The sequence below is a fragment of the Mixophyes fleayi genome, chromosome 4 (assembly GCF_038048845.1).
Source record: "Mixophyes fleayi isolate aMixFle1 chromosome 4, aMixFle1.hap1, whole genome shotgun sequence".
NCBI classification, from domain to species: Eukaryota; Metazoa; Chordata; class Amphibia; order Anura; family Limnodynastidae; genus Mixophyes; species Mixophyes fleayi.
The window spans coordinates 196,414,394-196,429,648 of NC_134405.1; the positions used below are offsets into that span (position 1 = coordinate 196,414,394).

Sequence of the window (15,255 nt, forward strand, 5' to 3'; positions counted from 1 at the left end):
AAAACTGAATTTGCCCCTAAATTTTTCCGGACACAAACAGCATCCTCTGGATGTCATTTTTTAAAAGTTCTGTAACACCAAGTTGATTGTGTGTGCAAAACAGGAAATGTGATGGATTTTTACACCGCTGTAGTGCTTGAACAATATTGGGGTCGTCATCAGAAATGACATATCCTCAGGAGAGTCCAAGCAGGATTAGCCATCTTTAAATGACATCCCTTAGTTTTTGGAACAGATTGTCAGCTGTATGCCTCTTAGTGAAGCTGATGATACACAGAGTAGCCTACTTCTGAAAAATGTGACATACTTGGGTACATGCTGCTGCTGTCCCTGCTGGTGAAGGCGAATGACCAACCCAGTGGGCTGTCACAGTCATATAATCTATATCTTGCCCAGTTCTGCTTTCCCACATATCTGTGGTTAAGTGTACAGTGGGTAGAATGTCATTTTGTAGCCCAATGATTACATTTTTAAGAACTTTCTGGTAGAGGTGAGGAATAGCTTTTCGAGTAAAATGGGGTCGTCATGGAATTTGGTAATAGGGACAGAACACCTCAAGTAACTGTCTAAAACCAGCTGCATTAATAATGGACATTGGACGCAGATCTAATACTAGCATAGTCCTTATGGCATCTGTGATCCGCTTTGCGACTGGGTGACAGATTTCATTATTGCTTCCTCTTGCAAAGGATTGTTTAACTGTAAATTATTGGTTATGGGGATATTGATGATGAAGATGTTGGGGAGGGGGGGGGGTAGATTGCAGGTGCTGGGATGTAGATAAGAGAAGGGAGGCAGATGATACTGGACTGCTTGGTGTTATTTTTTTTAACCTAAGTTTCTGATTTCCCCAACAGCTTTCCAAGAACTCGCTGGAAAATGACGTAACATGGATGAGGATCCCAGATGGTTAAAATCCCTACCTCTACTGAGTGTGGCTTTAAAAACGCTACAAATGGCTAGACAACTGTTGTTAGGATTTGTGTAAAAATAATTCCACACTTAAGAGGTGGATTTTTGGTCTTATGCCCAGGCATGACAATGGCCTTTTTCTTATCACTGGCAAGAACTGCAGCAATTTTTCTTTGAAAGTGTATGAAAATCATATTGTGACCTAGGAGGTGGGCAAAATTGAATGGAAATGACTGGAAGTTAGTGTTAGTGAGGTTAATAATAATGTAGGTACAAAATAATACTTTTAGGCCAAAAAATGTAATTTTTTTTAACAAATAGCAAAACAAAACCAAACAAAACCAAAACCAAAACACTCAATGGCGGTTTGGCAAAACCAAAACCAAAACACGACGGTAATCCAGATCCAAAACCAAAACTAAAACACGGGGGTCAGTGAGCATCTCTAATAATAGTCAAACAAATTAAATAGAAAACAAAAACGATTAAATAAATAGCCTGTGTGGAAGCAATTATTCATGCAGCAACAAAATAAAACCTCAAAATATTTGTCACAACATGATTTTTGAGCAGCAATGCCTCTTTTCCAAATCAAATTCACAACTTATCTCACTACGGTGACAGCAAGTAACTGGGAAATATAAATGTTTCCCAAAATGTATTATGTACAACTGCTTTATATATATATATATATATATATATATATATATATATATATATATATATATATATATATATATAAATAACCAGCCAATCACATGGCAGCAACTCAATGCCTAAAAGCATGCAAAATTGGTCCAGTTGTTGTTCAAACTAAAAAACAGAATGGGGAAGAAATGTGAACTAGGTGACCGACTGTGTAATGTATTGAGACAGTTGAGCACTAGGCTCTGTCTCTGGTGATTAGGTGCTGGAAGTGCGGTGCTGCCGAGTCCGTCTGTAAGCCTACTGCACTTGCGCGGAGCCTTCGTCTTCTTGTGTACTGTGTGTGTATAACGGAACTCCACAGATGTGCAGACCTATTACACTTTGTGACAATCTACCCACTCTATCTTCACAAGACTGTTCACCAACTACATGCCTCTATGAAGTCAATGTTCTGGTTAAGCTTACAACGTGTGGATTAACCTCCTTACTCACATCTGCAGATACCTATTACAGTCCAATAGGCATCTGCCAAAAGAATGATTTTGGTGTGGCTTCAGAAACATCTAATCTCCTGGGATTTCATGCACAACAGTGAGCAGCAGTTCTATATGGGAAAATGTCTTGTTAATAAGAGAGAGGTCAGAGATGAATGGTCAGACTGGTTCAATTTGACAGGAAGTCAACAATAACTGAAACGAGCATGGTTTACAAGATAGTATGCAGAAGAGCATTTCTGAATGCACATCATGCTGAACCTAGTAGTGAATGGACTACAGCAGCAGAAGACTACACCGTGTTCCATTCTTCTCAGCTAAGAACAGGAAACCAAGGTCTCAATGGGCACAGGTTCACAAAAACTGGACAGATGAAGAGTGAAAAATGTTGCCTAATCCAACGAATTGCGATTCCTGCTGTGACATGAACAGGATTTGACATAAACAACATGTTCAGATTTTGGTATAAACATAATGATTTCAAGGATTCTTCCGGTCTTGTCTCAATGGTGCAAAATGGTGGTGGTGTTGGGATGGAGAAAATGTTCTTGTCACGCATAAGGTCCCTTAATATCAATTGAGCATTGTTTAAGAGTCACAGTCTACTACTGTAGAGTATTGTTGTTGACCATGTACATCCCTGTGGAAGTCAAATAATTGGATGAAGTCGGCTAAATCAATTAATATTGGTTTACCATGCGATTGTGATTAGTATGCCATGTGTAATGGAGTAATGGCAGGGATAAATAACACACACACACTTATACTTGTAAATAGTACACATTTTCTAAAAGTTCCAATTCACACAATTTAATATTTCCAATTTGATTATTTAATAAATTAATTAAAGGTTATTTATACAGATAATATTATAGTAAAGGTATTTTTGATTCAGGTCCTCTAAAATATATAGAATTTGGTCTCGTATTAATCCATATTTCACCAGCGGTAACCCGGTTTCGACAGAGTAGCGATCACATCTAGCGGTCGCTAGTTATGAGCAATGGGAGATTAATACTCAAAAGTACTGTTCTTATGAGTCAGTTTAAACTGGTTCTTAAGTGGGAATACACATAGGCAACAGTTGGAGTGAGTTGCCCCCTCCTTTGGATGAAGATCAAATGAACTGACCTATGACGAGCAGTCTACTGGAACATCGTAAACACTGCACCAATGAAGAACTTTCTTAGTGTTATCTGTGTATTTTTTGTGACATTATCAGTGTCTTTTCTAAACTTAACAGCATATAAGCAGTCTCTGATTCAAGAACGGTCTCTCTTTTCCAACGGACATCAGGATTGACGGACTGTTCCTGGATCCAGTGCTGAGCAGCGTATGTATCGTTTGTACTTTGTAATTTTATTGTGTTCGTCTAAATTTTGCTATTAAATCTCTTTTGTGATTTGGAACCACATTAATTGCATCAGACAATATTTATTGATAGCGACAATACAGACATAACATCCCTTTATGCCCACAGTCTATCCATCTTCTAATGGCTACTTCCAGAAGGATAACGTGCCAAGTCACAAAGCATGTCTCATTTCAAGCTGGTTCCACGAACATGACAATGAGTTCTGTGTTTTCCAATGTCCTCCACAGTCCTCAGTTCTTAATTCAATATAGTACCTTTTTGATGTGCTGGATCAGGTGATTTGCAGCATAAATATGCAGCCGACATATATGCAGCTACTCTGTGATGCTACCATATCAAGATGGACCAGAATCTCCAATGGGTTTCCAGCACCTGCCACAAGTATATCAGGCTGTTCTGGGGCAAATGGGGCCCTATGCAGTACTAGTAAGGTATAACTATAAAGTGGCCACTGAGGACCTGATGCCGAGCTAGGAGCAAAGCAAAACACAGAGTACATTTACTCCTGGACAAACCATGTTACATTGCAAGTGGTGCAACTAATTAATTTTTTTGCATGCAAGGAAAATATTGGCTGTTTTTTCATGTAGCTCACAAATAATTGATTGCTTTATTTTTACACTGAAATTGATCCCTACCCTACCCTACCCCAACTATACATCTGTCCCCACATTTTAAATTTACTTTCCCCTCCAAAGCAATATGGTTTTCCAAAGGGGGAATGTGCATACTACATAACAAAATGTAAAACAAGTGCAAAAGACACAACGCATCATTGTACCCTGCATCACTGATTTTAATGGAGAGCACCTTTTTAAAATGCAGACAGGCTTTACAGACAAAGTTTATTTTAAATTTCACTTTTCACATGTCATGTTCTGACAAGTATGAATAGTCTTAAGTATTAAAGAGAAAGTGAATACACCACAGGAGTGTGCTTAAAGGAAACAGGGAAGATAGAAACATCATATATCTTAAGCAATATGCAAAGCTCATAATAGTCTCAATTTTGATGAGACTATTCGGTTTCTGGATCTAAGAAAGGGAATGACATATTGGAAACTTGGTATTGTAGTTGTCTACTGCACCAATGGTATTTTTTTTTAATGTTGTGAGGTATATGTTAGAAATTAGGGAAGTTTTTGTGTGTGAAGATCAAATTATACATATTGCCACTATATTGACAAATGTAATACTGTTAAATAACACTTTATATGTAAAACCTCTTTGCCTGACATACACACAATTTCTAAGGAAAATTTTAATCAGTTGATTATCCAAACAATTAATGAACATCCAAATGACAGTCATTCATTCATATGAGCATTTTTTAGATGTATTCTGACAATACATTCACTTTGGAAGAAGGTATGAAAATTGGTACAGAAAACTTTTTCACCAATCTGATGATGTAGGAAACAGTTTAAAATGTTAATAGATGAAAACGATTTTATGGTATTATGGTCGGACCCCATTTGAAAATGTTGACTATGCTTTATTTATATTTTACTATATGTACATTTTAGAGTGGACTTGTTAGCTGGCCCACATGGAGTTGAGCTATTTGCATTGGGTATGCAATATTGCTTTAGTGATACTAACTTAACAGCAAGTGCCAACATTTTTATTATTTTAAAATGGAAAAAAAAATAAGCCACAGCTCTGTCCATTCAGCTTATTTTGTGCCTGACAATTCTGCACAGCTCAGTTTATATTTAAGTTATCCAGGCTATCATGCCTGGAGAAGGGCCTTGGACAGCTGTACAGGCATTGTCATGAGCAAGTACAGGGAGGATCCTGCAAGAATAGTTGAGCTTACATTCTTATGACACTTATCTGCTGATATTTCTTACAATTTCTACCACAGATTAAAAATAAAAAAGAAATATATTCTTATTTTGGGGACCTCTGATATTACCATTTAAGAAGTGAGAATTATTTAGCATACCACTTAAGAGTGAATGCTTATTTCTTTATTTGACCTTATATTAGATTGAGTGGACACAGAACCAGAGTGTGGTGGAGTAATCTAATCTACAACCAATAATATTGAAAACTGGGAGAAACATAGTAAACCAGAAAGTGGGGAACCAGTGGGGGTACATGAGAGGGGATTATGGCAATACCAATAGCCACACCCTCTAAATTGGGATAGGGGGCACCACAATGGAAATTGCACAGGTTCTGTCATGTACAAAGGCAGTCCCTGCTGGAAACACACCCAAATGGTTGTAGTTTCCACTCTTTGAAAGTCATATAAATAGATTCTTCCACACAAAGTGCAGCAAATCTCATTTGTTACATGTAAGTGCACAGCAAGGCACATGTCTGCAAGTATCCTGCATATATCAATCAATGGCTCAATCCACCCTCCTTCCAGCAACTAGAGCAAACTTTTGCCATAAGCTTCCAGTATGAGAGCAACTGCGTATAAAACAAAGAACCTATTACCCCACAAAAAGCCACGTGTGCTGTGTGCCCACCTTTTGCAGCTTTGTAAAGGACACTGATGACATCTATATTAAAGTAGATGTGGGTCACATTTTGGATGGATAGAACATTTCTGGGCGTCTCATTCCTGTGACATTTTCGTAATTAGCTACAGGTGGAATAATTATTGTAGCCATAATGTATGTGACAAAATGGGTAGATGTAGGACTAAAAAATTGAGGTTTAGGTTAGTATTTTTCAGGATTATATAGAGAAATGGCTTAATAATTATACATTTCCTTTATTTGTTTGCAAACTAGAATCAGATCAATGAAACAAAACTATGGAAGTTGGGTTTTAGGCAACAAAGTCAATTGGAGGAAAGGTGTAGATTGAAATGGAGCGTTTTATGATTTAAACTGATTAGTGCAATTCTACTCGATGTAGGAAATATGACAATGATGGTATCTCATTAATATGATATCTCTGTCCATTTATATAGTGTTAAAACACCTAAGACTATATGTTATTCTATTACTGATAATTGATATAGTACAGCAAGGTGTTAATATAGCAAAATGGACAGGAAATAAATATTGTCACATATATAAAAAACAAATATCTTCCTATAGGGCAGAGTCTTCACCAGAAAATCACATTGCTTACCATTGTTTGCAGAGAAAAAAAAAATGAATGAGTGAGCAGAGGAATATTTGACATCACTTATATAAAGAGAAAACAGTAGTCACTTCATACTGCAAATCCTGCACAGGAGTATTTCAGTATGTCCTTGGTCTCTGTCACTAATGAATGCTATATTTCTCATATACACTTGCAGTTGTGCCAGAGCACGAAATAAAAAAATATACATTCCTGCTTTCAGAAATCAAGCCTGTTAAAAGCTTGGGAAAGCAGCCAGTTTAACGAACTGAATCAGCAATACAAGATATCCACTTCCCTTCTAGATACGTGCTGTCAAACCAATTTGCAACCAGGCAGATGTAAGAATAACCAGTAGAATGTACTTGTTGCCCCCCAAAACTATAAATCCTACCTTTAAAACAAATAAATAAGCAATGTTTGTTTTAATTGCATTCCCTGAAATGCAGTTCAGCTTTTGCCCTTCGTGATCTCTGCATATGTCTAGGAGTACACTTTCTAAATGTGTGTTTCTGTATTAAATGTTGCGGTTTCAAGTAAATGTACGGCACTGCTGCTAGATATAAAATATATAAAATGTTATACAGTCATTCTTTAGCATTACTGTTTAACCAACGCTAGACAACTGCAGTGTTCCCGGGGCTCCCCATCTTTTATGCACATGATATAGAGCCAACCAACTTTCACAAACCTATTTTTTTTTTTTTTACCATTAGTCACAGGTTCCCAGCAGCATTAATCTCCCTGATCAGGGTAGTGTGCCTTATTATTCATTGCTTCCCTAGACTCAAATCAACCATCTGCCAGCCTCGGTCCTGCTGTACATTAATTAAGGGGCCATCAATCAGTAAGAAAAGCCAGCGGTTGCAAAAGAGCACTGACACTTAAGTGGGAAAGCTTGTAGTTAAGGTGGATGATCTGTTCAGCACAACTCAGCAGAGAATCGTGTATCGTCTAATTAGAAAGTTAACAGAAATCCGTTGTTGAATATCAGCTGTCCTTAGTAGACAGTTTAATATCGGATGAAGTAATATCATTGCTCACAGACTATCAATTACGGAAACGGTTACATCTGATCCAACGCGCAGGGTAACACAACTATATACCCACCAAGACATGTCTAAGAGACTATCATTTTCATCTACTAGTAAGAAGGTTTCCAAAATCTCAAAGCTATATTTACCATTATGCAACATGAACTGACACAGGTTAGTTAAGGCTCTGAAGTCAGCTACATAATGCACATTTCTATTTACTTATGATAACGAGGATGAGTATTTTCCATAAGCGCCACTGTATACTAGAAATACAAGTTCTAATGCACTGTGCTAGTACACAGATGAAAAGATAGCAGGGACAGAAAAAGGATGTCCCTGTCTCCTACTGCTAATGGTCATTAATAAGGCATCTACATACATTGTAGGGACAGACAAAGGGCAACCAAAGCCATGCAGATAGATAAGGACCACAGATGTACATCTCATGGATAGTTATTGTGCACATCGGTCCTGTTCAGGAGGAAATACCTTGAAAAAGGAAGGCTTTGCTTCTGTTGTGAAGTCCTGGAACCTGCTGCACTCCAGGAGTGGCCTCCCCCAGCTGGAACTCCTCTAGGATGTCAATCTGCAGGGAGGGGTCAATACCAAACCCTGAAACTGACATGAGGAAACGAAAGCCACCAATTAAACATTAAACTGATGGAGATACATTGCTTATACACATGGTACTGTGTGAAAAATCGCCAGTGCTACCTAAGCTTTCAGTACATGTTATAGACAGACGCGGTTTACAGAAAATAAACCACATACCATATTGTAATATATCCTACTTTAACAGAAATCTTTAAAACTTATGCTTTTATTATTACTAACAGCATTCATGTTAACTACATATATTTTCCAGAACTGTTCTTTATATAAAAAAAAATCACCTAATACCTAGGACTTCCTTGCTTCATCAACACTAAACAAATAATTCTCTTACCTGGCTTGAGGCAGACAATAACGCAGATTATGCCCACTATTAACTCCATGTTGGTGAGGATACAATCAGTCCATCTCCCTTTCTGCTTTCAGAAAGCTCCTGTGGTCTCAGTGAAGATGCTACCACCTAACATAACACAGGGAGCCAGCAGATGAGCCAGCAACTTGGATTCCCTAAAGCTCGCATCATTCCTAAGCAGGCAGACCCAGCAGAGAGGAGGAACACTGGTTTAACCCAATAAGTGCAGTGCACCCACAGCACGGCTTTAATCCAGAGCAGGACCAGCAGAAAATCTCCTCTAGTGCAGAGCTGGGCAGTTATGGCAATCCTCAGCTCCAATCTCGTACAGACAATGGATGCAAGAGAGATGCTGAAACAGGGCACTCTAATTGCTACTCCAGGGATTTGGAGGAGGGGAACAGGGACAGTCTGATATGTCCTTTTTCTCTCAGGGTATGAACAATTGGTCCTTCCAGCAGCTGATCAGAGCGTACTGCACACAGCACTTCACTGCTTAGCAGAGGTGCTTACAGGTTGTGTCTCTACTGATTGACAGGAGGTGGGCATTCGCGTGAGATTATGGGCATCCCTAAAACGAACTCTATTTGCCTACAGGGGCGATATATTGCTTTGAAACTGCATTTTATGCTTTAGTACTGCTTGAAGAAATGTAAATGCAGGAAAACAGCTGACATCGCTCATTATGTGGTATATATGGGGAGTGCACAGCTGTCGGTATATTGTATATAACATCTTAAATTCACCTTTTGAACTATTCATTGTGTTTCTAAAGATTCACTATATTTATAACACACATTTATTCTCTTGGTAATGCCAAAGCCACCATTCACATCTGACTTGTGACACCTCATCTTTTACACGTATTTCCCATCACCTTCGGTAAGCTGCTCCATTCATTAACCCTTCATGGTGACAATTACTTACAATTGTTTGAATTTTTTTTAAAATCCCTTCATATTCTCTTTAGCAACCCAGTTTTTTTTTTTGCAAGCTATATATTATCTCCCACATATTCCCTCATTCCCCAATTTGTTTTAAATTTTCCAGATATGACTTTATTTATATATCTTCACAATTGTAAATTTTCTTTTGAGTATATTAAATCATAAAACACATCTGCCACACTTTTATCAGGCTCTCTGCAACTGTCTCACTGAAAAACTTCTCCCCCTTCTCAGAAGATCTTTAAGCTTTTGCATATGTATCATTGCGATTATTACTATTAGTAGTAGTAGTAGTAGTAGTAGTAGTGGTAGTAGTTACTTTATATAAAGCTTATGTCCCACATTTAGGGCTAGATTTACTAAGGTGCGGGTTTGAAAAACTGGGGATGTTGCCTATAGCACCCAATTAGATTCCAGCTTTCATTTATTTAGTACCTTCTACAAAATGACAGCTAGAATCTGATTGGTTGCTATAGGCAACATCCCCAGTTTTTCAAACCCGCAGCTTAGTAAATCTAGCCCTTAGTGTCTTTAAAATAAAAAATGGTATAAAGCAATGACTATACAATTTCTCATTGGAGATAATGGGCAAATTCTTTTAGGACCCAGCTCCTATTTGGGCAGTCTTGATGTAGAAAAACCAAGTATCAGACCCCAAGTTCACATTGTTCTCAATAGTCCCCTATAATGTGTATGTATAGTAGCAACACTAGTCTGTCCTGTCATAGATGGAAGCAGAATTACATTGTGTCGATTCCCTTATGGGTATTAATTAGACATGAGCAAAATTTTGGGGAATTTAATGCAAATCAAGTTTCACAGGCCTTTGCGCAGGTTCCTGCAATACTCTCTCGAATTCTACTTGTGCTTCATCATTCATCAGAATTTGAACATTTGCATTTTGTAGAATTTATAGTCATTTGAATAGAGTGAGGAGGACGGCTGTCAATTCATTCTGCTGCCAGTGTGTTTGTGGTAGTACTGGGAATTAGGGAACATAAAGCCAAATTCATCCTACAAAATGTGCAGGATTTCGTGGCCAAATGTGGAATGAAGTGAATATTTCACAGAATGGTTTTGAGAATGTTGCTCACCTATAGTTCTGCTCCTGACAATTGTCACTGTGCCCCTAGTAGTTCCCCCTGCCATGGTATTCACATATATTCTATTAATCAAAGTGATATCAGTTATGTGTGCACACTGTATTACAACTACGTGTTCTATCAAAATAAGAGAAATCTGTATTATTTCAAAAATACAACATTCAGAAATTATAAAGTATATATAAATATAATGGTGGAATCTGCTGCCTGCTAACAGCTATACATTACAGTGTGGAGCAAGGAATAATTCTATTTGGTTCCTGCTTCCTTGGACATCAAATTAAATGTTTTGTGTTAAATGCAGGAGCCTTTATAGTAGGGAAATTTAGTGATGTCACAGTGTGATGTAATTAGGGTTTCGCATACAGGGGACATTGGCCATGTTACTGTAGATGCATTGGAGAGATCAGGCCTACTATGCAAAGTAGCAAAATGTATCTAATAATAGCTCCAAATATTAGTTACGATTATCTATTTTACCACATCTACTTTTATATTGTGGAAATAGGGGAGACCTATTGGAGCCTTTAATGGCAACTAAAGGTCTCTGCAGGTAAATATAAAAAAAGAGAAATGAAAATTAATTCCTTTGCCCTTTTTGGTATCTCTATACCTTGGAGAGGTTCCTCAGAGAAAGTTTGGTTTGGACCCAGAAGACGAGAGAGCAGAGTGAGGGGAACTCAGTGCCGGAACTACCATTGGTGCAGCAGGTACAGTGTACCAGGGCCAGAGCCGTAACTTAGAATTCTAGCGCCCTGGGCGAGAAAGACAAGTTGCGCCCCCCTAGCCCTCAATTTTAACCAAATTAACCTAAAATATTCCTAAATTGCGCCCCCCTTTAGAATTCTAGCGCCCTGGGCGAGAAAGACAAGTTGCGCCCCCCTAGCCCTCAATTTTAACCAAATTAACCTAAAATATTCCTAAATTGCGCCCCCCTTCAGCGTTGCGCCCTGGGCGGTCGCCCCTGTCGCACAGCCCTAGTTACGGCCCTGACCAGGGCCCATGGAGATAATGGTGCCCGGTCAGGGGCCTCGGGTTCCTCCTTCCCGCCTCCGTGCACGGGGGGCCCACAGCTTGCTAGTTTCGCCTCTGGTGAAACTGGTACCTTGAGGCATATGAGTACACTGGTGTACCTGCTGTTTAGTGGCAGAGCAGGGAGAAAGAGTGACAATTTTTCAATACAAGCCTATAAGATCTTACACTGTTACTAAAACTGCAAGTGTTTGCTACAGCAGCCTGAGGTGAGAGAGACTGAGCTACAGCCAGATGGCTGACTTGAGTCTGTATTAAGAGTGCACCAATATTTTAGGAATCTCGTTATTTCACTAGTCAAATGCAGGACATGAGATTAAATAAGATTAAAATCTGTATTTCATATAATGACACTGTCAGTACCACTATACATACAGTATACCTTTGCAGGCACTACAGAAACTGTGTGGGCACTGAAGAGCATTATGGGAGCACTGAGTCCTATAAAAAGCATGACCTGGTTCTCCCTGCAGTCCTCTCCTGGACTCGCCCAAAATAGATGCAAGTATCAGTCACTTCCTCACTACACTTTCTCTTCCCCTAATCTTCCATCCCTTTTCCCTACGGACATCGCACATTTCACAATGGGGTTAAAGGAGACTGAATGGGGTTAGTGTACAAGGTGTTAAATGAGGCTGCAAGGGGTTAATGTCACCAGGGGTTAACAGCTATACCACGGGGGTTAAATGCTATCAGGCCTATGAGGCCCCTGAGTTTATGGCTCTGTGCTTAAGCGGTTAATGGCTCTGCATATTAAAGAGTTGTACTGTGCTTATTATGGAGCATGGAGTTAGTTAGACTAAGCATATTATGGAGTTATATGATGTATATCTATGAGCGTATCAAGGTTTGTGTGGTATAGTGCTATACAAGTGCACCAGTGATTGTAATTGTGGTAGGACTGCATTTAAAGGAATATGATAGGAGATATGCTGGCAGCCATGATGTAGGTATTGGGATAGCAGTGGTGATGAGAAATCTGGTATCCACACACAGACACATACACACAATTTATCTCCTCCCCCAGACAACATGGAGCCCAGGTTCACTTCATACAGCCTCTTACTAATATGGTCTGGGATAAATAAACATACACACACACGATTTAGATATTTATACACATATAAAAAAACACATTAATTGCGGGCCATATTTCAATCACTGCAGGAGCAGCTATTGCTCCGCACTGGAAGAGCTCGACCCCTCCATCTCTCTCTAAAATTATAGCAAAAACTCAGCATAGTTATGTGATGGAAACTATTTTCTTCAAATATTCCACTTCAGCGTCTTCCCCCTGATGAAGTGATTTACCTGGTCTGACTATTATGCTACTCATATGCCTGCGGCCTCACCCTCTAAGTCCAGTTAGGTATCATGTTTCTTCTTCATGGCCCTCTGTGTATCAATGGCGGATCGGGGGGAAGGGGGGGCGATAGGGGCAATCGCCACCCCCCCAGCATCAGAGGCATAACATTTAAAATGCCAAGATGCCGATAAAAGGGGGCATGGCCAGTTGCATCCAGGGGTGGGGCCAACCAGGACTAGCCAATCAGACTGAAGGGGGCATGACTATGCTAAATCATCCCCCCCCCCCTAGAAAAAACTCTAGGTCCGCCCCTGCTGTATACTGCATTGACTTTCCCCCTCGGGCGCCTCCCGGCGATGCCCCCCTATAGCTTCTCTTCTTTAGGTTGTAATGTACCCCTTTATCTATCTTTTTTTGGTTTGATATGTATTTGTTTATGATACATGATGCGTTTACCTTTCATTTTAACTGTGATTGTCCATGTATACTTTTTTCTTTGGAAACTTTAATAAAAATCGTCTTGAGTTAAAAAAAAACACGTTAATAATTCTGAGTAATGTATTTTATTAGGCATTATACCATCTATGCTTAACAAACAGATTTATATTATGTTTAAGATTATTATAATGAGAATACAAAAATATCTTGTGGACAATCTTTATTGATAATAAGTATAAGCTTGCGATATAAACATGGGAATTTAGACCAGAAAAAGAATTGTATAGCTTGGGTTAAACTGGAAACTACCTTTGTAAAAAAATTATTATTGATATTAGTTATAAATAGTTCTTAAATTGTCATTAGCATACAGTATATGCCTCACTATTAGGCCCTCAGTGCTAGCACAGACAAATACAACACCCTTTAACAATAAGCGAAGCCACTAAAGCCTTGCGGATTTACGTTTGCACATGATATACAGTAGGGGTGCTTACTTGAATGAGACCATGTGACATATTAGCATGTTATAACTGACAGTCAAATGAAATGAACATGCGTGAATAGCTTTACTTATAAAAAAAACTGTTTTGTTTATAACATGAAACATTTTACTTACTGACTCCAGTTATTATGGGTTGATACCACTTGTTTTCTAGATTAAATGTACAACATGTGATAGATGCCTGAGTTCAGGAAAATGAATGCATATTATTTATAAATACTGTGCTTTATAATTCTAATGTTTCTATGGAAACCAAATGCTTTAGAGACTTTCTATTTTCATCTGATCTTTTTCATGCTGCAACAGTCAAGATTTTAACATTCACAAGTACACAGTGCAGTTATTTCCATTTGTTTAAGTTTATGTTTTACCTTGTATTATTTTCCTTTTAACCATATGGACAATAGAGGGACCTTTGTCACCTTCTCCACCATTGAGAATTTACTGGTGGGGATATGAACAGCCTATATTTTGATGATTTCATGGCCAACCTCTGAATATCATAGGTTTGAATTATCATCATCTTCATCATTTATTTATATAGCGCCAACATATTCCGCAGCGGTTTACAATTGGGGACAAACACAGTAAACTAATAAACAAACTGGGTAAAACAGACAAAGAGGTGAGAAGGCCCTGCTCGCAAGCTTACACTCTATGGGTATTATAGTAATATAATATAAAATCAAATAGAATATATATGTATGGATGTATTAGCATCTTATGTGATGGGGGTCACCAAATTGGTAGATGAGCTTACAGCTTGCCCAAATTCTGAAACTAAGAGCTCCACATTGATTTCTAGTACTATTTATCACATTTGCAATATTCTATTTTTTTTTTTGGCTTTAGTTATTGTGAGTTTTCCTGTTTCCATGTAGTGCACCTTTACATTAGTCAAATCCACCAGTATAGCAGGTATTCTTCTATTTACAGTGCAGTGCAAACGTTTCTTGAGCAAAAGCATGTACAATGTCCAACTAGAGAGAACATGGAATGTATTTACTGAGAAGGTGGTAGGGGTCGTCAGTGTTTTATTAATGTCAATTGTGCATGTGGAGTCAGAGCAAAGGCATGTTTGAGCAGTGTGTAAATAAATAGTAACTAGTTTCTATATCCACAGTATGGTATAATCCAAAATCTATATTCATGTACACATGGAACATGATTTTGTGACCTGAGTTTCAAGAGGTTAAGTCAAGTAACAAAATATTGTTTGCAATCTTTATTGCTAGCTACAAAGGAAAATAATCCCTGTACTGTGAAATACATATCAGAATGAGTTAATATATATTTTATTGTGAAGACCATAAAGCAACTATGAAATTGTGTTTTTAACAATGGGAATGTCTGATGTTACATATCACTAGAAGTCTTATGGTGGTTACACATGAGATTTTTTTT

General features: G+C 38.3%; 1 protein-coding gene across 1 annotated transcript in view; it reads right to left on the minus strand.

Moving 5' to 3' along the window:
• Positions 1-9,017, minus strand: part of NELL2 (neural EGFL like 2) — a 252,389-nt gene extending 243,372 nt beyond the window's left edge. The window contains exons 1-2 of the mRNA XM_075209076.1: positions 8,503-9,017; positions 8,046-8,174 (exon numbers count right to left, since the gene is read on the minus strand). Of these exons, the coding sequence (XP_075065177.1) occupies positions 8,046-8,174; positions 8,503-8,551 (178 nt within the window). The 5' untranslated portion in view covers positions 8,552-9,017. The remainder of the gene's footprint in view (positions 1-8,045; positions 8,175-8,502) is intronic.
• Positions 9,018-15,255: the final 6,238 nt, after the last annotated feature.